This window comes from Leuciscus leuciscus (genome assembly GCF_965113295.1).
Source record: "Leuciscus leuciscus genome assembly, chromosome: 17".
Taxonomy (NCBI): domain Eukaryota; kingdom Metazoa; phylum Chordata; class Actinopteri; order Cypriniformes; family Leuciscidae; genus Leuciscus; species Leuciscus leuciscus.
The window spans coordinates 12289287-12310733 of NC_138741.1; the positions used below are offsets into that span (position 1 = coordinate 12289287).

The 21447-nt window shown below is 36.8% G+C and overlaps 3 protein-coding genes across 4 annotated transcripts; 2 read left to right on the top strand and 1 right to left on the bottom strand.

Moving 5' to 3' along the window:
- The first annotated feature begins 1179 nt into the window (after positions 1–1179).
- cgref1 (cell growth regulator with EF-hand domain 1) lies at positions 1180–4768 on the top strand. Its single transcript, XM_082142642.1, has 6 exons — positions 1180–1352; positions 1683–1794; positions 2051–2110; positions 2547–2620; positions 3752–3876; positions 3957–4768. Exons 1-6 carry the CDS (start codon positions 1322–1324, stop codon positions 4338–4340), a joined length of 786 nt encoding a protein of 261 aa, XP_081998768.1. The 5' UTR covers positions 1180–1321; the 3' UTR covers positions 4341–4768.
- A 358-nt stretch (positions 4769–5126) lies between these two features.
- ctsba (cathepsin Ba) lies at positions 5127–10412 on the bottom strand. Its single transcript, XM_082142640.1, has 10 exons — positions 10252–10412; positions 8794–8917; positions 8552–8637; positions 8240–8354; positions 8033–8148; positions 7503–7588; positions 7278–7424; positions 5914–6030; positions 5703–5831; positions 5127–5584 (listed from the first exon to the last, which is right to left on the bottom strand). Exons 2-10 carry the CDS (start codon positions 8914–8916, stop codon positions 5511–5513), a joined length of 993 nt encoding a protein of 330 aa, XP_081998766.1. The 5' UTR covers position 8917; positions 10252–10412; the 3' UTR covers positions 5127–5510.
- A 1228-nt stretch (positions 10413–11640) lies between these two features.
- On the top strand, positions 11641–19569 carry xkr5b (XK related 5b; the record flags this gene model as incomplete). 2 transcript variants are annotated; one of them, XM_082142704.1, is made up of 7 exons in its annotated part: positions 11641–11780; positions 12130–12319; positions 13485–13657; positions 15543–15755; positions 15925–16094; positions 16705–16816; positions 17358–19569. In XM_082142704.1, 7 exons carry the CDS (start codon positions 11690–11692, stop codon positions 18104–18106), a joined length of 1698 nt encoding a protein of 565 aa, XP_081998830.1. In that variant the 3' UTR covers positions 18107–19569. The 2 variants fall into 2 exon arrangements, with proteins under 2 accessions (XP_081998830.1, XP_081998829.1); XM_082142703.1 differs by lacking the exon at positions 11641–11780 and having other exon boundaries at positions 11985–12319.
- Between the last annotated feature and the right edge of the window lie 1878 nt (positions 19570–21447).

Here is a 21447-nt window from a genome sequence, read left to right on the forward strand (position 1 = left end):
TGTGTGTGTGTGTGTGTGTGTGTGTGTGTGTGTGTGTGTGTGTGTGTGTGTGTGTGTGTGTGTGTGTGTGTGTACCTGTTTTTCTATCCTGTAAGCCAAGGTGATCCTTTGAAGGAAACTATTGCTGTGTTTTGCTTGCTCAGACACATCATGGCTCTCCCAGTTCAACTGATAAAGAAAGAAAATCCATAACCTGCAGCAGGTTTGATTTCTCTTTCAAACTTAGGCTACTTGCTTAAATACAGTAAGTCTGGGACGGACAGACAGAGATAGAGAGATAGATAGAGAGAGAGAGATAGATAAATAGATAGATAGATAGATAGATAGATAGATAGATAGATAGATAGATAGATAGATAGATAGATAGATAGATAGATAGATATAGGCTGTCAGACATAGTAGCCTGATTGATTCACAATGTGACTTAATATCTGCACCCTTTGATTTAATTTACATAGAGTAATTAAATGAGTTTAGGGGGGGAAATAACCAACGCGAAAAACTAAACTTTCAACAAAGGGAAAACTGGCTTTCATTGTAGTAGGCCACTTTGTCGCAGCATTTAAAACGGTAGGAACGCCACCGTGTGGCCAAACTGTGTGAAACATTTCTGTGTCTCATTTACAGTAAACCTACCACTATATATTTTTTGTATCCCTCTCTAACAATATCCATTATTATTATTATGCATAAGTGACGGTGAGTGAGTTTCACTGAAGCCTACCATTGTAGTTGCGTGCCATCTTGTGGCCAAATTGTGCAAAACTTTGACTATTGTCTAATGGTCTGACTGCACTGTAATGCATCTACTGCACATACCGGTGTGAATGTGTAAGTGCGATATACGGAAAAACAAACAAACAGATTTTTTTTTAAAACAGTAATGGGCATATATGGCCATGTCTGCAGCAGAACTGTAAGAAACATTTGCTCAATACACACTTTTAAACGCAAGAAATAAATCAGACCCATTCTGCTGATGTACTGTGTTTATATTCTCGAAAAGCTACGATAAGAAATAGCCCTTACCTATAGTGTACACCGGATATTTGCTAATAGGATCTTCCCAGTAACGGATAAGTACTGCACATAAGAGGTGGTGCATGCGGGGGAATTGCACGTTGTGAATGCAGTGTCAGCGACTCTACGTGGCGACGATGGATGCCGGAGGAAGGCGGATTGGCGGAACGTGGAGAGCTCGAGGAGGAGCTGATTTTATCCGGGACACGACACGTCCACGGAATCCACGTGTAGCCCGTCACTGGTGCAAACACACGGGGCTGTGCTGCTCTCCTCAGATTCTGCCGGGGTGGGTTTCATCATGGAGCGACCGCTAACAGCCGCTGCGAAAGGTAACGTTACAGTCGCATTTCACTTCTAGCATTGCTGTTACATCCTTACTGTTTGCATTGCTAATCATTCATTTATTATACTAGCATCTATTAGTACAATGCATAAAAATTAAATAAAATAAAAAGGCAAAAGAAGAACAGACTTCACTGTCGCAGTGTAAGATGTCGGGTCAACAGTCAGATTCTTCATATCCGTGTTTGATTCAAACAGTACTTTACATTAAATTGCTGTATCATTCTTGAATGATCGAGTACTGTAAAGGGCGTTTTTGCTTTCTTTAATGATTCATGGGTCGTTTCTTTGACCGTCTGGACTGATTGTGGTGACAGGTGTGCCAAAGCGATCCATTGGAGCAGTTAATATGATCACAACACGGCTTCTGTTCTTGCTCATCCTCCCTTCACTGAGTCTGTGTGCTCCACAAGCCCAGAAAACACTCAGGTAGGCCGCAATAACGCCATGTTTGTGTCCTGTTCTGTATTATGACTGTACTATACAGTATACCCCCAAACACTCACCCACATCATTTTGATTAGGATAGATAGACAGTTATCCAATTGTAAAATATGTCAAGATTCAGAATCTTGGCATTAAGATGGTGTGAAACATTTGTACATATTTTTTCTTGACATTGGAAATAAATAATAAACGTGGCCCATTTTTCTTCTGATGTTTATGTTTTGTTCTGTTTTTCTAGCGACGGCATCATTGCACCAGACCTGGCTAATCCTTTTGGGTCCAGCGAAGAAAACCGCAGGTTATCTCTTTTGAATACATCTCCCTGATCTTACTTCACTGTCTGTAAACCTACCTGATCAAACAAGGTAGCACAGTTGCCCCAAGGTTCAGAGTCCATTTTCACATCAGAGATAATGCTGAGATATCCACAGCTGACACACATGCTGAACAAGCAATAGCTATAAAAAAAAACGTGATACAAACAAAATGCTTTGTTGTGCTTTCCTGCTAATTTAAAAAAAAAAAAACATATTTTAGAGAAAAGCTATGCAGTTTTCTATACAGTGCATTTTTAGCACAATTATGTCAGTATTTATCTTTAATGTGTAAATTTTAATGCCTCAACATGGAAAAATACTGAATGAATTCAGACCCATGTTCATGTCCCTATATAAATACTGTAATCATATAAGGCAGAACTAAAGTGGGCAATGATCTTTGATTCTTTATGACAGGCTCCTGCAAAGCTACATCAAGAGCAGCCTAAAGGAAGGACAGAACAGTCCAGAGCTGAACACCAGGGAACAAGGTTAATAGTTCATTATGAACATGATCTCTCAAAGAACTGCTTTTATTTCACTCCTTTGTGCTTTTGCATAGATTTTCCATTTTCTATTAAGCTAATTCCACTCCCTAGTTCCTGATTCCTGATGTTGAATGTCAACACATTTCAAGGACTTTGATCTTAAAGGGTTAGTTCACCCAAAAATGAAAATTCTGTCAGTAATTACTCACCCTCATGTAGTTCCAACCCCGTAAGACCTTCGTTCATCTTCGGAACACAAATTAAGTTATTTTTGATTAAATCTGAGAGCTATCTCACTCCTGCATATGCTTCTAAGTGATTGAAACTTGCTGGCCCAGAAAAGTTATTAAAGAGATCGTTAATATAGTCCAAGTGACTACAGTGGCTCAATCTTAAGTTTATAAAGCGACGAAAATACTTTTGTGCGCAAAAAAACCCCAAAATAACGACTTTATTCCACTATTCATTTCCTTCTCTCTGGGCCTCGTAGTGTTTAAGCGTAGCGCGTCTGTGTTGCACGTCACCGCACATCACACACATGACAAGCGTCGACCAATAGTGAGCCTACGTGGTGACGTGTAACACAGACGCGCAGCGCAAAAACACTACGTAAACTAACTCGAGGCCCAGAGAGAAGGAAATGAATAGTGGAATAAAGTCGTTATTTTTGTTTGTTTTTGCGCACAAAAAGTATTCTCGTCGCTTTATAAACTTAAGATTGAGCCACTGTAGTCACTTGGACTATATTTACGATCTCTTTAATAACTTTTCTGGGCCAGCAAGTTTCAATCACTTAGAAGCCTATGGAGGAGTGATCAGCTCTCAGATTTAATCAAAAATATCTTCATTTGTGTTCTGAAGATGAACGAAGGTCTTACGGGGTTGGAGCAACATGAGGGTGAGTAATTACTGACAGAATTGTCATTTTTGGGTGAACTAACCCTTTAAACATCTTAAATACTTAAGTACAGTACATTTATTTTCCTAGAAGCACAGCAGATGATCTATGTACGTAAATGGCATTAATTTATACATTACAGGCACAAAGTACACAAAGTATTATTATAAAATATATTATAATAATCGTGTGCATGTGTGTATATCTCTTAATAATGATTTGTTCTCTTGTCGCAGAAGTGTTCTTCCTTTTCTCCTTGTATGACTACGATAGAAGTGGGCAGATGGATGGCCTTGAACTGATGCAACTTCTGACAGATTTCCTGACTTATCATGAAGTCATGCCAAAGTCGACAGATTCTGTGAGTGCTGTTTAGTTTTGTCATAACATTCAAAGTAATCTCTCGAGTTATTTTACGACTTAAACTCTTTTACATTTTAGGTTGTATCTTTGGTGGATTACCTGCTACAAGCTCAGGATCTGAACCAGGATGGACTACTGGCTCCTTCAGAGCTGTTATCATCATCATCCACGATTAACCATCATCAAGAAAACAATATTGTTCTCCCTGATCCACCAGCTGACGAGGCCTTAAAACAAGAGCGAACACATACGAAATCAGAGAATGGAGATGCAGAAGTCAACCAAGAGTCTGAACATGAAAATGAGACCCAAGACCCAGCTAAAGCAGAACACACACAAGAAGAGAAGCCTGTAGATCAGAACCATATACCTGAAATGCTCCCTTTAGAAGAGCAGGAGCCGCAAGATGATCATCAGGAGCAGAAGAACATGCCAGTCCATCAGGAGCAACCAGAGATGTAATGCCAAATTAAGCATGAAGTGCAACTTTTGACTGATTTTCATTTTTTAAAGACACCTCTCAAACAGATACAAATCAGCCATACATAGGAAACCCCTCACCTGCTGCATATACAGTACTGTGACTGACACATCATTTATTGCTGGATACTAAAAGTTGTTTTGAAAGTCTAAAAACACTTGCATCATTGTACAGTTTGTGAAACCACTGAACTGTTCAGAAATTTTCAGAGTTGTGGAATCCAGACACACAACCATCGGTTCATCTTTTTTTGTGCCGTTTAAACTATGCAAAAATTTGATGCAAAAATCTAGTCACAGCCAAGATCTAATAACCATTATTAGGGTTTGTACCCAACTCTTGGCATATTTCTATATACTGCACTTTTTGGGGGGGTTAAATAACTTTGAATTAAACAGTTCAAAATTGAGCAGCTTTCATTTTTCTGCCTCAGTGCAAAAGAGGATTTGGATGGACCAGAATAGAGACTGCTTAATTGTCATAAGTGAAAAATGTAACAGTGCTTTACCGCTTAAAAAAAAAAAGTGTTAATTTTTAGCTTAAGTTACACAGTGAAGTGCTGTATTGCACTTCCAAAAAGAGACACTCACTCATGCCCAATTTCCAATAGAGATTTCTCAGAACCATCAAGCCTCAGCATTGAGAATTTCTATACAATGTGAGAAACCACAATTTGTGTCCGATACTTTAACACTTTCTACCTAGGTGGAAAGAAAACCATTTAAGGATAAAGATGTTGCAAGTGAAAAGCAGTCATGACAAAACAGTTTGGTTTTAATATTTATTTCACTTTAGACAAAATGCATTAAAACACAATCAAGTAAAAATCATTCAACCTAAAAAGCAACTTAAAAGTCAAACATACTGAAAATGTGGCTGAGGCATCAAGATTTAGTGGTCTAAAACTGACTCCCAATTACCTGGACTACACATTTTGTGGTGCATAAAAATGTCACTCCCAATTCGAAATAAAAACCAAAACATAATCGATTGGGGGGTCCCCGTCTAAAAAGACTCTTAATAAAACTCAATCATTGATTAACAATGCTTATTGTACCATGGCCATGGAAGATGGCAGTCAGCTTAAGTTGAAGACATTCAATGTCCACGTTCTGAACGGTTCGCTCATTTCAGCTCTTGCCATTTTGTGGTTACATTGGGATTCCAGCAACAATTTCAGATTCAATGCCACAGTGGTCCTCGCCTCGGAGAATCTTGAAAAATCCTGAAATGGCAGCAAAAGAAAATAGGGCAGATGAAGGAAATGCCTGCACGTTGTGTAAAATCAGCTGGGTTACAACTGCAGACAATAAAATTTGACTTGATACTAAAATGACCCTCACCATTATCACCCCAGTCAGTGTTCCAGGAGTTAGCAGCAAGCCAGTAGGGGACACTTTTCTCCTCTCCCCAGCCCAGGATCTTAATAGCATGACCACCTACTGCAGATCCAGTCATGTGCTGATATACACCTATTTAAAAAAAAGAAAGAATTTTAACTGTCCCATGCTGCATTAGTACTCTAGACAGACACATGAATAGATTGAAACCAACCAGATTTATACAGCAGGAAGTCCTCATACACCGTGAAGGCTGCCTCAACTGGGCCGTTCTTAAAGAGTTCTTGCATAATGGCATTCTGATTAGATGGGACACTATAGGACGTCTTTCCTAGAATGACAAACAAAAATGGCTGTGTTCATGAATTCTCATCTTGCAGCATTCAAAATATCTAACTCTAAACATCCCATTCAACCAGGAGGCCGAGGCCCACTAGAGCGGCTCAGCAAACTTCCAAGGGGGCCACATGGTGTAATCATTTAAAGGGATAGTTCACTTTGAAATAAAATTTTGGTATGTTTTAGCTTACCTCAAGGGCATCCAAGATGTAGGTGTCTTTTTTTCCGCAGTAGTTTAAATTTTGATATTTTTAGGTCAAACCGTTCTTGTCTGTCAGTCATATAATGCAGGTTTATGGTCACTGTCTCAAAGAGCATGCACAGAGTCCAAATTAAAACAATTCCCCATCGTCCAAATTAAACAATTCCCCATCGATAGATATATACACTAGATGTCGCCTTGGCTACTGCAGTTCATTGGAAAGAAACCGTAGCCAAGGCGACATCTAGTGTATATATCTATGCACCAGTCTGTGCACACGTCACACAGCAGGATGCGCGTGCGCCCTCAGATCACTTGGACGTGGCTGTGTATAAGAGGTAAAAACTATATAAATACTGTTCGTTTTCTCACACAAACCGCTCGTTTCTTAGGCCATCAATGTGTACTTACAATGGGGAATTGTTTAATTTGGACGATGGGGAATTGTTTTAATTTGGACTGTGCATGCTCTTTGAGATAGTGACCATAGACCTGCATTATATGACTGACAGACAAGAACGGTTTGACCTAAAAATATCAAAATTGAAACTACTGCGGAAAAAGACACCTACATCTTGGATGCCCTTGAGGTAAGCTAAAACATACCAACATTTTATTTCAAAGTGAACTATCCCTTTAAATGATCTAAAACAAGATGTCTTAAGTCACCCCCTCAAGAATGTTTTATTTTCCTTAAATAACCAGAGTTTCCAAGGTCTTGGCAGACCTGTAAATCTGAACAAGTGGATTTCTAGACCTGGAAAAAGTAATGCAAATTAATCTTCAAACACTATGTCCATTTTTATAAGGAATATACTTTAAGTTACGACAAACTCTCAATATTTGATCAGGTTAAAACAGTCCTTATCCATAAGTCATAATGATGAAAAGACATGCAAATTCATTGGTCAAGAGCAATATCACTGAAGAGCAATGAATTGTTAAATATATATATATATATATATAACAAGTGAATATGAACGTCTATAATGAGGTTGAAATGTGACCTGAACCAATTTGTTTCCCTGAGTTCTTACCAAAGTGTTTGTCCTCTTTGTAAGAAGGGCTGTAGCCAGGTTCACAGGACATGTCGCAGTTAGGAGTGTCACCACCCTCTCCGGTACAAGGAGGGCGACTGCCATTCACATGATGCTCACAGGGTTCAATGGTGTATGGACGACAGCCTAAAAATAACTCTTGTTAATACACAGTTGAAGCTCAACACATAAAATGCTCACCAAAAAACAAAGGTAGATACTAACCAACATGGGAGTTATAGAGTCCACCAGTGACCAGACCCTCTGTGCTCCAGTAGTCCCAAGCAGCAGAGGGGTATCCACCATTACATCTGAGATCAAATTATACAAGATGCTAAATCAGTGTTTTATCTAAAAACAGCATCAAAAACGCAAACGTCAAGGCTGGAATACACTACAACCCCTGAACAACTGTTTGCCCCAATTTGCAGTCTGGACAAATCAAGGCTATTTTTGGAGTTAACCCAATTTTAGAACAAGTTCTTTTGTCATGAGTTTTTGTAACCAGAAAGTCTGGCAGTGTGTAATTTAGTGTATGATACCCAGCTTTTCCTCTGTAACCATTAGCAAAGAAAGGTAAGCGTATGATGCCAAAACATGTTTTGAAATTTAAAACATGCAGTGCATTCCAGACTTTATTCAAGAAATGGTATTAACTAAACAGATCTCAGAGTGACTGCAGGATGAAATCAAACAAATTGTTTGTGAAGTCTTGTTCTAGTCAAATAGATTGGCACTAGCCCACACTAACTTACCCCATGCCACAGCTGTCACAGCAGGTAAGCAGGTCCTCAGAAGAGATCTCCACACTCACTTTGGCATTGCTGTGGATACATACTCTGTCAGAAATGGCTTCAGCAGCCCCAAATGCCTGTGTAAAACAATGAAACATGAGTAAAACATGAAACGAACACAAATTGCAATCCAAACTCATACGGTGTGCACCAGAGAGAAGACCTCACCCAGCATGAACCACAAGAACCCTGGTCTCGGATCTCTTTAAGAGTGGGGCAGTTGGGCCACTGCTCTCTGGCATCAAAGTTAGTGGGGAGCCTGAGTTTACCCGCATACTGTGCCCTGGTTAAAAACAAAGCAAACTCTGTTATATACTAGACCTAAAAGACAGAACTGAAAAAAAATAGGTATGAGGAAACCTATGTAAAGCACAAAATCACATGACAAAGTAGTCATATGTACAACATGACTGCCAAGATAACAAGTTGCACTTCCTCTATGAAACTCCCCAATCATTTCTTTTCTCAGACCACACTCACATGACAGGGAGTCTGGGTCCTTTCAGAAAAGTCCCACACAACCTCTTCGCATAGCTGTAGTCAACATCACGGAAGTTGTGTCCAGCCTACAGGGGAGAACACCAGACTCTTACATTCAATTTTAAATTAAGAAGAGCAAATCAAGCATATAAGAAAACAGCATTACAAATGGTTTCTCAATACCGGCTCAGTCATCCTCACTAGAATGCAATTTAGAGCATCAGAGTAGAACACCATCTTACCAGCCAAGTAGTGTTTGCTTTATTGATGAAATTGACCATCTCATGGGACAGGGGAGCGAGGCGAGGTCGAGCCCAGCTAACTGAAAGGGCCGAGATCACACACAGGAAAGCCAGTCGCCACATTCTGAAAACAAGAAAACTCAATCAATCCCACTTGAAATCAGACAAGGTTTAAGCCTAGACCAAGACTAAAATGCATGTTTGATATATACTGATATCTTTGATACATCTTAATATATGTCAGTGCCATTGTTTTGTCTCAAGATGTACACCAGTAATGTTTTTGTTTTTTCTAAGGCACTCTTATAAAAGCTACTTAAACGTCCTAATTGAGCTAAGGCCTAATTCTGGCTTAATCTAAGCCCTGTCTGTGAAACCAGGACATAGGCTAGTCTGAAACACCAAAGCGAGTCAAGTGGCACATCAAGGTCACTTCAATCTTCAGGTGAAACGGCTCACTGACTGCCTACAGTAGTATCATCTTTAGGCTGCAGTCATGCAAAAGTGAAAGCTCTAGACACTTAAGATGTACATGCTTAACCTCTTAATGGTTATGGAACAAGAAACAAGCCTTGATCAACTAGGCTACTCAGGTAAGAGGTTTAGGTTTTAGGCATCTTATTTATAAAAGGGGCATCCACCTCAGTGGTTTAGCAATAGTTGAGGAACTAATTTTGTTTTAAAACATCACCAAATTATTAAGATTACGCAAATAACGCAATTTTGACAAATCTGTAGATGCAATAAGAGTCTTAGCAAAAGGTCATGACAAAAATATCCTCATGTTAGGTTGCACTTCCTCTAATAGGCATATGATGACATCAAGTGTGCGTGAGTCAGCGCAATTTACAGGAACAACTTGCTGATTAACAGAAAACCCAGCCTACTTCGACCCCAAACCCAGGGGTAATCTGGATTACTAGTAGTCAAAAACGAGGGTTACGAACACAGTCAGAAGCCAACTATGTAGAGAAAAATGCAAATATTAAATATTGTTCGCTGCAAGACCATTAACTGCCTGATGCTGTTCGTGCTTGAAACACAATAGTGTCTCTGTAAGTAAACTAGCAGTGTAATGTCAACTTGAGCTACAGAAACATTCCCATGCGTTTAAAAACAAGCTCTGGTTTCTACTCCTCATACTTTCGTTTTTAACTGCAGGCCTTGTTTACATAAACCAACAGTTAACGTTAGACTAATCCATATTTTAAGGTTAAATGAAGAAGCCTGTAAGCATTTGAGCTTACATTTGATAGCAGGAAGCGCCGTTGCACAGATAAAGATGAAGTAATTCCCTGATAAATGTTGTTTTGAACAATAATTTGCGTTTGATAAGTTATCATACGCTGCTATATCACCATGACCTTTTTGAATATCTCTTTGGAATTCAAATTAAAGAAAAATTATCTACAGTCTCAGTCTCATGAAATGCAGATTTGAGCAATATAGCAGTCTTACCTGTCGTTTTTCTGCGGACAGTTGTGCTGTTAGAAAGTGTGTCTCGCTCCCCAAAACTTCCACTGGGCGGAAATAAACAAAAGGCGAAGAACACCCCGATGGCTATATAAAGCAACGAGAGATCACGTGATGATAAGTCATGTGCTCGTGGGTCTGCTGACTCTGACGTGATCAAATCAGTTGGTTTACTTAAGCAATCACAGTACTGTTTGTTCGTTTATTTCACATGTAAATGTGATGAATAGTATGGAAAGCAATTTCCACCACATAAGAAGAAAATCATGCTTGGAAAATCATGATATAAAAAGTCATAATAATGTAAAAAAAAGTCCTAACATCAAGGTTCAATTTTTTTTCCTGTCATAATTTTGACAGATCTCATAATGTCACAAATATGACATTGATATCATAATTTATAATTTTTCTGTCATAATTTCGATTTATTATCTCATAATTATTCATGGCACTTTTATCTAATAATAATAGTCTTTCTCTCATTATTTTGAAGTCATACATGGAAGCTTGTTTCTGCCACAGGATAAAAATAAAATAAAATTGGTAATTGCGATTTTTTGTCTCACAATTCTGACTTTTTTTCCACGCAATTATGAGTTTACATCTTGCAATTCTGACCTTTTATCTCAGAGTTGCGTGATACTTGCATTTGCAAGTTATAAAGTCAGAATTGTGAGATAAACTCGCAATACTGAGAAAAAAAAGAGAAGAAAATTCCCCCAGAATTGGACATAATTTGCAATTGCGAGTTTGTAAACATCTCACAATTCGGAGAAAAAAAGTCAGAATTACGAGATATAAATTCGCAATTGCGATTCTGCCTTTTTTCTTGCAATTCTGAAGGTTTCTCGCAATTGCGAGCTTATATCTTGCAATTCTGACTTATTTTCTCAGAATTTTGAGATATAAACTGTGAGAAATAAACTGAATTTATAACTTGCAATTGCAAGTTTATATCACTTTATGTATATATTGCTATATGTAATATAGAAATTGCGTGTTATAAAGTCGCGAGTAAAAGTCAGAATTGTGAGATATAAACTTGCAATTACTTTTTATTTTATGGTGAATATAAGCTACCATAAATAGGCCTGCATGTGTCTAAATATTAATGAAACCTTTTTGAGATTTAGATTATTTGTCATGAAAGAGTTTTTTATGTCTGATATTTTTACAATTTAGTGTGTATCAAGTAGTATTTTGTGTTAGTTACATGAACTAGGCTGTTTTGAACATTTATTATGTCTATGGTTTTGAACTATTTCATATTTGCTCGGTGAGTGACGTCACATTGAGCGGCAGCCTCCAAAAACTGACCAGAAAGACTCGACTCACTGGAACCACACAAAGCGCAGCATTCAGCGCAGAAGAGTCCTTGAATAACGGAATACCACAAACTTAGAAAAAAGACAGTATTGCAACGATGCAGAATCGAAAGGGAAGTGCAGTCACATGGAGTCACGTATGTCTCTACTCTTTTTCAGGAGTCATTGTTTTATTGGAGAAAGCGGCACGTAAGTTATTTTCCGTTTAATCATTCCTTCCCAAACCGCTATCTGTGCTTACTAAACATATTTGGCAGCTGCTTCGGCATGTGGATGAGGGTTCTGCCAGTTCGGACTTGTTTTATTATGAGTTCAGTTTTGTTACTGCACATTATTACTACAATGCTGCTAGTGCTATGGTTTCCTCACTGCATTTGAGCGCCTTTTTCATGAATGGCGAGCAGGGGGCGTGTTCTGTCACACAGCTGCTTCATATCAGAGACAGAGCCCGAGAAGAAGAGAAAGAGGGCACCAACAAATCAAAATCGAAATGGACTCTGTTGTTTGACTTTTTTTTTTTTTTCGTTTCTGTCATCAGTTGTACTGTGCTTCACACACTACCTCTGGATGGGAGAAGAGCTGCTGGCCTGGTTGACACTGGGTCTGTGCTTGCCTTCTGTCACTGCTGTGCAGCTGCTCAGTCTGAGGTGGTACATCACTGATGAGGAAGAAACATCCAAGCCCTCACTCATCCTTGTGCACTGCCTTCATCTGGGCATCTATCACAGGTCAAAACACTATATCGTTTAGATTCAGAACTGCATTAATTCAGTTATGAAGAGTGAGGTGGAAAACTGTTGTAAATTACTGTACAATACAATAACTGTATAATATACTCTATAATCCAGTGAATTCATAAAAAAAATGATAGGTTGTACTTTGCATAAATAAAATGAAGCCTATTTTTAGGACCATTAAAAAAAAATATATATAATAATAATAATTATATATATATATATAATATTATTATTATTATTATTATTATAAATTTTTTTTGCATTGTGACAATATGCTTTGTGACACTTAAAAGGGAAATTCACCCCAAAAATGTAATTCTGTCATTAATTACTCACATTCATGTCGTTTCAAACCTGCAAGACTTTCGTTCATCTTTGGAACACAAATGATGATCTTTTTGATGAAATCTGAGAGATTTCTGTCCCTCCATTGACAGTCCACACAACTACCAGTTTGACTCTTCAAAAAGTTCATAAAGAGATCATAAAAAGTAATCCATATGAATTGAGGGGTTTAGTCAACATTTTCTGAAGAGACTCTTTATATGATGAACAGATTTAGTTTAGGCTTTTATTTCCCCCACATCCTCAAATTGTTTAGTTTAGATTTTTATTTTATTTTTTTATTTCCTTTATTCTCAACTTTGATTTTCCTTACCGTAATACAGTATTTTTGTACTATATTACATTAATACAATGGTATTTTAAGTTATGCAAGCATAAATAGAACTTTTTTGACCTATTCATCAAAGAATCCTGGAAAAAAATGTATCATGGTTTCCACAAAAATGTTAAACAGCACAACTGGTTTCAACATTGATAATGATAAGAAATATTTATTTAGCATCAAATCGTCATATAATGATTTCTGAAGAATCATGTGACATTGAAGACTGGAGTAATGATGCTGAAAACTCAGCTTTATCATCACAGGATTACCATTTTTAAATAAAATAAAATAGAAAACAGTTATTATAAATTGTAATAATAATTTCAAAATATTGTACAGTTATGTCATTTCTTATTCCTTTCTTTTAATTTTGTGAAATATTACTTTTGCGTGTTCATGACAGGTGGATTCACCCAATAATATTATTTATTACACAAAAGGCTGCTGTTGATTTCTAAAATGTGTGTATATGTTATATATTTGCAGGTTATGGCGCTGCATGAAGTCTCAAGGTGGGCAGCTGAAGTTTGTTGCATTACTAATGCAGCAGGCTGATGTTTCTGCTCTGTGTCTGATCGAGGCCCTGACGCTCAGCCTGCCTCAAAGTCTACTGCAGACCTACAGTTTATTCACCCTTCACCCCGGCTTTCTGTCACCAGGTATGTGACTTCCCTTTTGGAACGAACAAAACTAGCTTCACGTCAACAGTTTTCGGTGGAAGTAATGAAATAAGTCAGTTAACTGAAATGAAGCAGTCTCAATGACGTATGCAGCCAACAAATGTGACCTCCGGAGGAGGCAGCCTTTGAAATGAGACACAGCTTTAATAATTTTTGCTGTGCAAAGTATAAAATGATACATTTAGTCCTAGTTCGCTTAGCATTCACACTGTCATTTCTAACAAAGAACCTAAAGATACAACACAAAAGGGATAAGGTCACAACCTGATTGGACAGCTTTTATGACTACATATATTTGAGATGGAACATATCAAACATCTAAAACAACGCTGTGTGCTGTGCTTGTTGTATGTGCGTATATATGTGTAGTCAAAACAGTGCCAGGAATTCTTCTATTGCACACAAACAAAACCTACTGCAAGTAGACGTGGTTCTGACGCCTGTACCAAACTGATAACATTGCGCATGTTTCGAGAAGAACCTGTAAAAAATTATTTTCATGTTTTGTTATCACAACATTTTTTCGTTTGTCAAATCAGCTTAGATAATTTATGTGATTCAGATAACATACTATTTTGAGTTTCTGTTGATTAAACCAATCTCCTTCATTGTATTAACTCAATTTTTTTATTTCAATGAACTTAAAACTTTATGGCAACCAGGGTTCCTTTTCTTTTCAAAGCTAAACCAACAATAATTTTTTACAGTGCAGGTATCCTTGAGAAGTCTGTCCTTTTAGGGTCGCATCTTCTCATCCTTTTTTGGTTCGTTTAGGTGTCTGGTCCGTGTTGCATTCATATTTCAATCGAACCATGGTTATTTTTGTAAACGTTATTTTTGTAATTGAAAATTAAAACAAAACTAACAACAGTTATTTATGGAAGCTTGTTTCCGCCACTGAATAATAAATAAATAATAATAATTGCGACTTTTTCTCTCACAATTCTGACTTTTTTTCTCACAATTGCGAGATAAAGTCGCAATTCTGAGAAATAAAGTCGGAATTGCGAGAAATAAAGTCGCAATTCTGAGAAATAAAGTCGCAATTCTGAGAAATAAAGTCGCAATTCTGAGAAATAAAGTCGCAATTCTGAGAAATAAAGTCGCAATTCTGAGAAATAAAGTCGCAATTGGGAGATATAAAGTCAGAATTGCATGATATAAAGTCGCAATTGCGTGTTATAAAGTCAGAATTGTGAGATATAAACTATTCTGAGGTAAAAAAATAAATAATAATCCGTCTTTTTTTCCCTTAGAATTGGACTTTATATCTCAGAATTGTGAGATATAGACTCGCAATTATGTGTTATAAAGTCAGAATTGCGTGATATAAAGAATTCTGACTTTATAAGACGCAATTGCAACTTTATTTCACGCAATTCTGACTTTATATCTCGCAATTCTGAGAAATAAAGTCAGAATTGCGAGATGTAAACTCGCAATTGTGAGATAAAAAGTCACAATTATCTTTTAAAATGTTTTATTCTGTGGCGGAAACAAGCTTCCATAGTTATTGAAAAACGAACTAAAATAAAATAATAATTATCAAAAATAATTTATCTGAAAAATATGAGCTGTGTGGCTGTTCAGGGAAACACCTGTAGATGGCGCATAATCATTATGCACAGGAGTTTAGCTGAGGGAGAGACGCAGAGCAGTTTAAAAGTGCACGATACTTCACTTGAAGTGGAGAGGGAAATTTACTCACCTGACATGCACATCGCCACAGTATCACCGCATTTAACACACAGTATCACACTTATTCAAATGTACCGCAGAGCAATCGCACCAGAGTTCGTTTTAATCGAATCAAACCTGCCAAGTGTGAACATAAACTGTTTATTCCCTGAATCTCTTTCTACAGTGGTCTTATGTGTCGGGCTGAGCCTGCTGAATGTGTCCTGGTTTCTGGTCCTGTTCAGCCGTTCATGCTTTCTGCTTCGTCCTGGTCACCTGCACATGACTCCTGCTGCAATGCTGTGCCAGCTCGTATGGAGAGGGGGCATGTTGGGCGCCAGGGTGGCCAGCCTCATGTTCTTCTGCAGCACGTTTCACTGGTGGTTCTCTGGAGTCGTGGGTGAGTCAAGCCTTGTATCAAATCCTTACACATAAAAGTATTCGCAGTTAGTTTGCGTGACAGTCTTGAGGGCTTTAAGGTAATTTGTCATTGCCCAACTCTTACCTGGAAAAGGATGATTTGTTAATAAATGGCTGCTTTGTGATTGTCTTTTTAACTCGCTGCTCAGGTTTCCACTGGCTCATTATGACATTCTGGCAAGTGTCCCAGCAGACAGACATCTGCATTAACCGGAGTTCCTGGCGTCTCTTCAACTTCATCTTAGGGGCTCTGCACATTTTCCTGTTTTTTAACGTTAAAGACGGTCCCTCGCGGTACCGCATGACTGGGTTCTATTTGGTAGGTTTCTCTGCACAGCAGTGTTATTTTATGCAACTTTACTACATAAGTCTTATAATATTTATTAAATATAATTTGAATAGCTTTTATTGTTATATATTCAGTTTGGATTTTACTTTTAGTCATTTATGTGCTTTTGTAATTTTTTTGTAATTTTTTGTAATTTCTATTTAGCTTGAATTTTTGTTGTTTTTTTTGTTGTCATTTTAGAACTTTTGATTAGGTTTTTCATCTAATATACTGTATAATAATTTATTTTATTTTATTAATATTTTGTTCAATTAAAACAAATGAAATAAAAAAAGGATATTAAAAATAATTGTTTTATCATTTTTAATTAATACATTTTTAATCATTTTAGTATTTTATTTTAGTATTTTAGTAACAATAAAACACTGCTCCTCTGTTAGTAATAAATGTGAATGGGGAAATCAGCAGAATATTGTAACATTGTGCAAAATATTTGGAAAACTGTCTGGACTGTTTGTGTCGAGATTGTGTGAAATGCTGCAAGGTTGTGTTGACTTTTATGCTGATGACCATTTTAGATCTAGTGAATCCTCTCTCAAGAATAATATCTTTATTAACATTGATTTGATTGATTTTACAGTTAATGTTGCTGGAGAACACGTTCCTTCTGCTTCTGGCATCAGACTCGCTCAGTGGGCCTTCATGGGACAGCATGAGTATCCCTGTGGCTGTCTTATGCAGCTTCTTTATCGGTAAACATTATGGATTCACTGACATTAAAAAATTCTGATATTGATAATTATTTTCATGTTATGGTCAATAACCTTTAAATGGCCATTATTCAAATGTTGTACTATTTTGTTTAATTAAATTAAAAATAAAACACTTAAAACTAAAATCAGTTGTTTAAAATGCAACAGGTGAATTTAGGCATCACAACCATATAATGCACGGTATGACAAATTAGTATTCATTTTGAGATTTACTAAAGATTATATTTAACATTGTTATTGAATTATTAGTGTTTTTAAAGATTGCCGTTAGATGACAGCAAGGTGATCTGGATAGAAAAATTGTGGAAAATGAGCACGTACAATTAAATATCCAGATACTGATAATGGGGTCATATTATGTGTATTTTTTTAACTTTTATTTTACATTTGCCACTTTCTTTAGTGTGTATTGTGCATTCCTAGAAATCACTTTTTATTATATAAACATAAAAAGCTCAACAAAAAAACGTAACATGTTGCAAATTACAATTATAATGTTCTCTGGTCTCTATTTTTCTAGGTGTCATTTTTGTGGTTCTTTACTACCGATTTCTTCATCCAAAATCCACTGAGATCCTCCAGAGTCTGAGACTCCAAATGAGCTTGACAACTATTGACCGAACAACGGATGGACACTGCAAAGACACAACAGTTGAATCGTCCACACACAATAATCATGGCACTTTCTCAGTGACTGATTTTGCTCCTGTGAAGGATGCAGAAGGCTGTTCTGTTCAGCCTCTAGAGGGCGGTTGGCACCATCATTGTATGTTAATACACCTAGCTCTCAAAACTGGAAACACAGACAAGATCAACTGCCTGTATGGAGACAGAGGGCTTTCATTCTTCCTGGGGAATGATGATGCACCCGACACAGATGCTGAAGGGAACCCTTGTAACCAGTCACCAGTGGAAGCAGGTGAACGATCTGAAAGCTGTCCAGTTGAAAACAGAGAGGGATTTTCTGGTGCTGAAGTTGGACAGCAGTCTCCAGAGAAGGGTGCGGTGTATAACACTTGTCCCGCAGACTGCAGTAGCACTGTTTACTTTAGTGCGGAACCCCACTCCTATAGTGTCAGCGATTCTACCTTAGATAAAGAGTATATGGCTGTGATCAGTCCCATTATGAATGGAGCTGAACTGATCTTGACTGCTAAACAGCTGTTGAACAGGAACCCATGTTATACCTCAACTCCAATGCAAGACCTCAAAACAATGCACAGTACGAGTCCTCGGTTAGCAGGGGCTCGAAGACAGGTACAGTTTTAATATAAAAACTGGCATACCATAAAAATATGTGAATTATTTGGGATAAAGCTAGTAAACATTATCTGTTTATTATTAGCACATATTAACCACTAGCTGCAGGTTATCTTTATCTGCAGTTTATTACCATTAGTTATAAGCTTAGTGAATTCAAATCAGTTTACATTTATTACTATTAAGTTACATGGACAAATTTTACTTGCTGCTCTTTTTTGTCTGTTGTACCATAATGTTTGATACATTGACTATGGGAGTTTTTTTTATCATCTTATTTTATATTTCATGTATATTTTATATTTGGTCTCATTTCTATATCTATATTTTATCAGGTATAATATAGATTGTTGTGTTTTTGGTTTATCTGTGTTGACAAAAAGTTTGTTTTAATATAATTTTATAGTTCATTGTCAAAATAAGTATTTATAAAATTGGTTAAAGGTACTCTATATGTAACTTTTTTGTTTTGTTCAAGATTAACATTTAAATAATGAGTCAATACTTCTTTCAAAACATGTTTTTGTCTCAGCCTTATTCTATGGTAAGGCATTTATCATAAATGTTTAATTAATTAACCTGACGGGATGGTTTTCGCGGGAAACTGCGTGCGTGTATGGTGTGGGAGTGGGAGTGGCATAGGTTCACAACGAGCGAGACATGGAACACGCTAAATCTCGAACTTCCGGGAATCACCCGTTTAAATAATCGCAGAACAGAGGAGAGAGTCTTCTGGCAAATAGAGAACGCAATCTGAGGGACAGTAGTAATTAAAAGAGAATTTTTGGCTTGCGAGAACTGAGGGATTTGAAATGTTCTAAAGGCAACTATGACAAAGATGGCGTTTTTGTTACTCAACAGGTAAGGTATTTTATTGAACAGATGTATTGCCATATTTAGCTCTCTAACAGAGTTTAAGCATATCTATTCTGAGGGGTCATTTTATTATGGTTGTAGTAGCTGTGGCTGGAATTCTATTTTCAAGGTAAGTTAGGCTACCATGTCTATTAATAGGTATAGCTACATTAACTCTTCAGCTAGTCAGCTTTAGATCGCTTCCATCTTAAGCCAAGTAGGCTAGTGAATGTTTTGTGAGCAGTAGAATAACCATATCCATCCGCACAGTCACAGAGCAAGAACCATAGGCCAAAACAATGTTCTTCCGCAAAATGTCTTAAGTTACTTTAACCGCTAGAGGGCCAAAAGTTATGTAGTGTAGGCCTACCTTTTAAAACGACTACAAATGTGCCTTTTGCTTTTCAGAACTTCCTATCTTGTTTTCATTTGTACTAATATAAATTATGAACTTGTACCATTAAATGCTACTTCATAGATTTCCATATTGTTTCTTTGTTCAGTCATCTAAACAGTTAATATTATAAAAGGTTATTTAGGTATACTCTTTCTTCGTTCTTTTTGTCCGTCTACTCATTTACATGGCCTAATATTGGAATAAAAATCTTTCAAATGTATATTGGATTCTGTCATAACACCTGTTCTCATCAGACAACAAAGGGCACTAATACATTCAGTAAAAGTTTGTGCAAAGAGACATTCAGAGTGTGGTTACAGAAGTATTGGCATGAACAAATCACTTTAAAAGCTTCGTTTTTTTATTTTATGGAAAGATGTATTGACTGGATCCACAGACAAACTTTTGGCACATTACTCCCCCTCAAACACATTAAAAACAACCATGTAAAAAAAAAAAAGACAACCAGATGCAAATTCCTTACAAAATCATTTTCTAATAGGCCTAAATCCATATATTTCTATGAAATGAAAATATTTTTGAAACACTTATACTAAATCGGTGTGGAATGAGACGGTGGAAGCATGTGAGCCTCTTTGTTACATTATTAAAATGCTGCATGTGTTGAACACCAAAGGGTGAAATAAGGACAGGGACATATTTGAGGACATATCTGACCTTTCTGGACCATAGTTGGATTGCTCAACTGTGCTCATGCATGGATGGATTTGAACTATAGCACCATGTTGAAAATTCATACTATCCTCCTGATTCTTGTGAAAAATATAGTACAAATAGAGGTGATTGTCTTCCATGCATAATTAATGCTTGCTTGAAAAAGCCCTACACTGTAAAAATGAAGAGATTATGTTAGATGTAAATCCTCCACCTTAATATCTTTTTACTTTTACAGCAAATTTTTTTTCGAAAATGAAGGCACAGACAATCATTTTGTTTTGTCAGTTTACAAAATATCTCACAAATGAGAAGAAATCCTTCACAGAGGTCATGAAAACCCTGAGCTCCAAGACAAAGCTTTTGTATAATAAAAGTGTTTGTAACAGAAAGTCATTTTGCTTAAATAAAAAAATATTACAGGCAACTAAAGGTTAAGATCTTAATAAAATTAGGTGTCTGAATGGTCCAATATTCATGTGACTAAAACTAATTTCAGACAAAATTCATTCCAATTAAAAACACAATATTTCAAGGCAAGCATAGTCAAAGCTCAAGCATATTATTTTTCCTCCACCTGTTTTATATCTCATGGTGAATTCTTCATTAAGACAAGTTTTCATTAAAGGTGCACTCAGTAATTTCCCTCATTATGAAATTGGCGGTTTAATTTTTCTTGGAGCTGGGCAAAATGTAGATTTGTTGAAGTTGCTCCAAGTGTGTGGCATTTAAAAAAAGAAAAATCTTTAAGCTGCGGTCTTAATTACTTGATTAACCTTTTTTTCCCCTCAATGCATGCAGCTTGGATTTATGGATTTATAAATTCACCCTAATATCACCAGATCATTATTTGAATACTTAAAACCATAAATGGGTAGGGGAGCGCGGGGCACAACGTAACATGGGGCTAGTTGTAACACACTTGTTTTAAATACTTCCACACATGCTAGCATGACGAAACTTGGTGTATTTACTAGTTGCTATATCAACACTATATAGAGAAAAAATTGCGGCAAAAAAAAAAAAAAAATTGGAAGATAGACATTTATTAAACCATAGCAAAAGTACATTTCTTACTTAAGTTAATTTTTCATCTCTATTTTTTGTGTTTATTTAAAATTAGACAAATCTGATATTATTTTAATCTCCAATATGTCATTTAACAGTTGAGATAGTTCCTTAATGCTTCGCTAACTAGCAGAAGACACTAGCCGGGTTTAAATCCCAGTTGTGCAGGTGGGGTATGTTGTCACTGCGTTACAATGTGCCCCTATTAGAAATATGCTATTATATTCTATACTTTTATTAATTCTATTGAGAAAACATGAGAAAAAGGTGAATAAAGACTGAGAGTCAGTGTTCAGAAATGACTAATTATTTATTTGTTTTGAATTGTTGTATAGCTGTGTTTTCCTGTGTTCGT

What these genes read in the sequence shown, in the direction of transcription:
- cgref1 (XM_082142642.1), top strand. Translation starts at nt 1,322, where the DNA reads ATGGAGCGACCGCTAACAGCCGCTGCGAAAG. An exon ending in GCTAACAGCCGCTGCGAAAG is followed by an intron (nt 1,353 to 1,682) that starts GTAACGTTACAG and finishes TTGTGGTGACAG; the next exon opens with GTGTGCCAAAGCGATCCATT. An exon ending in GCTGAACACCAGGGAACAAG is followed by an intron (nt 2,621 to 3,751) that starts GTTAATAGTTCA and finishes CTCTTGTCGCAG; the next exon opens with AAGTGTTCTTCCTTTTCTCC.
- ctsba (XM_082142640.1), bottom strand. Translation starts at nt 8,916, where the DNA reads ATGTGGCGACTGGCTTTCCTGTGTGTGATCTCGGCCCTTTCAGTTAGC. An exon ending in ACTCTATAACTCCCATGTTG is followed by an intron (nt 7,425 to 7,502) that starts GTTAGTATCTAC and finishes AGTTATTTTTAG; the next exon opens with GCTGTCGTCCATACACCATT. An exon ending in CAAAGAGGACAAACACTTTG is followed by an intron (nt 6,031 to 7,277) that starts GTAAGAACTCAG and finishes TTGTCATTCTAG; the next exon opens with GAAAGACGTCCTATAGTGTC.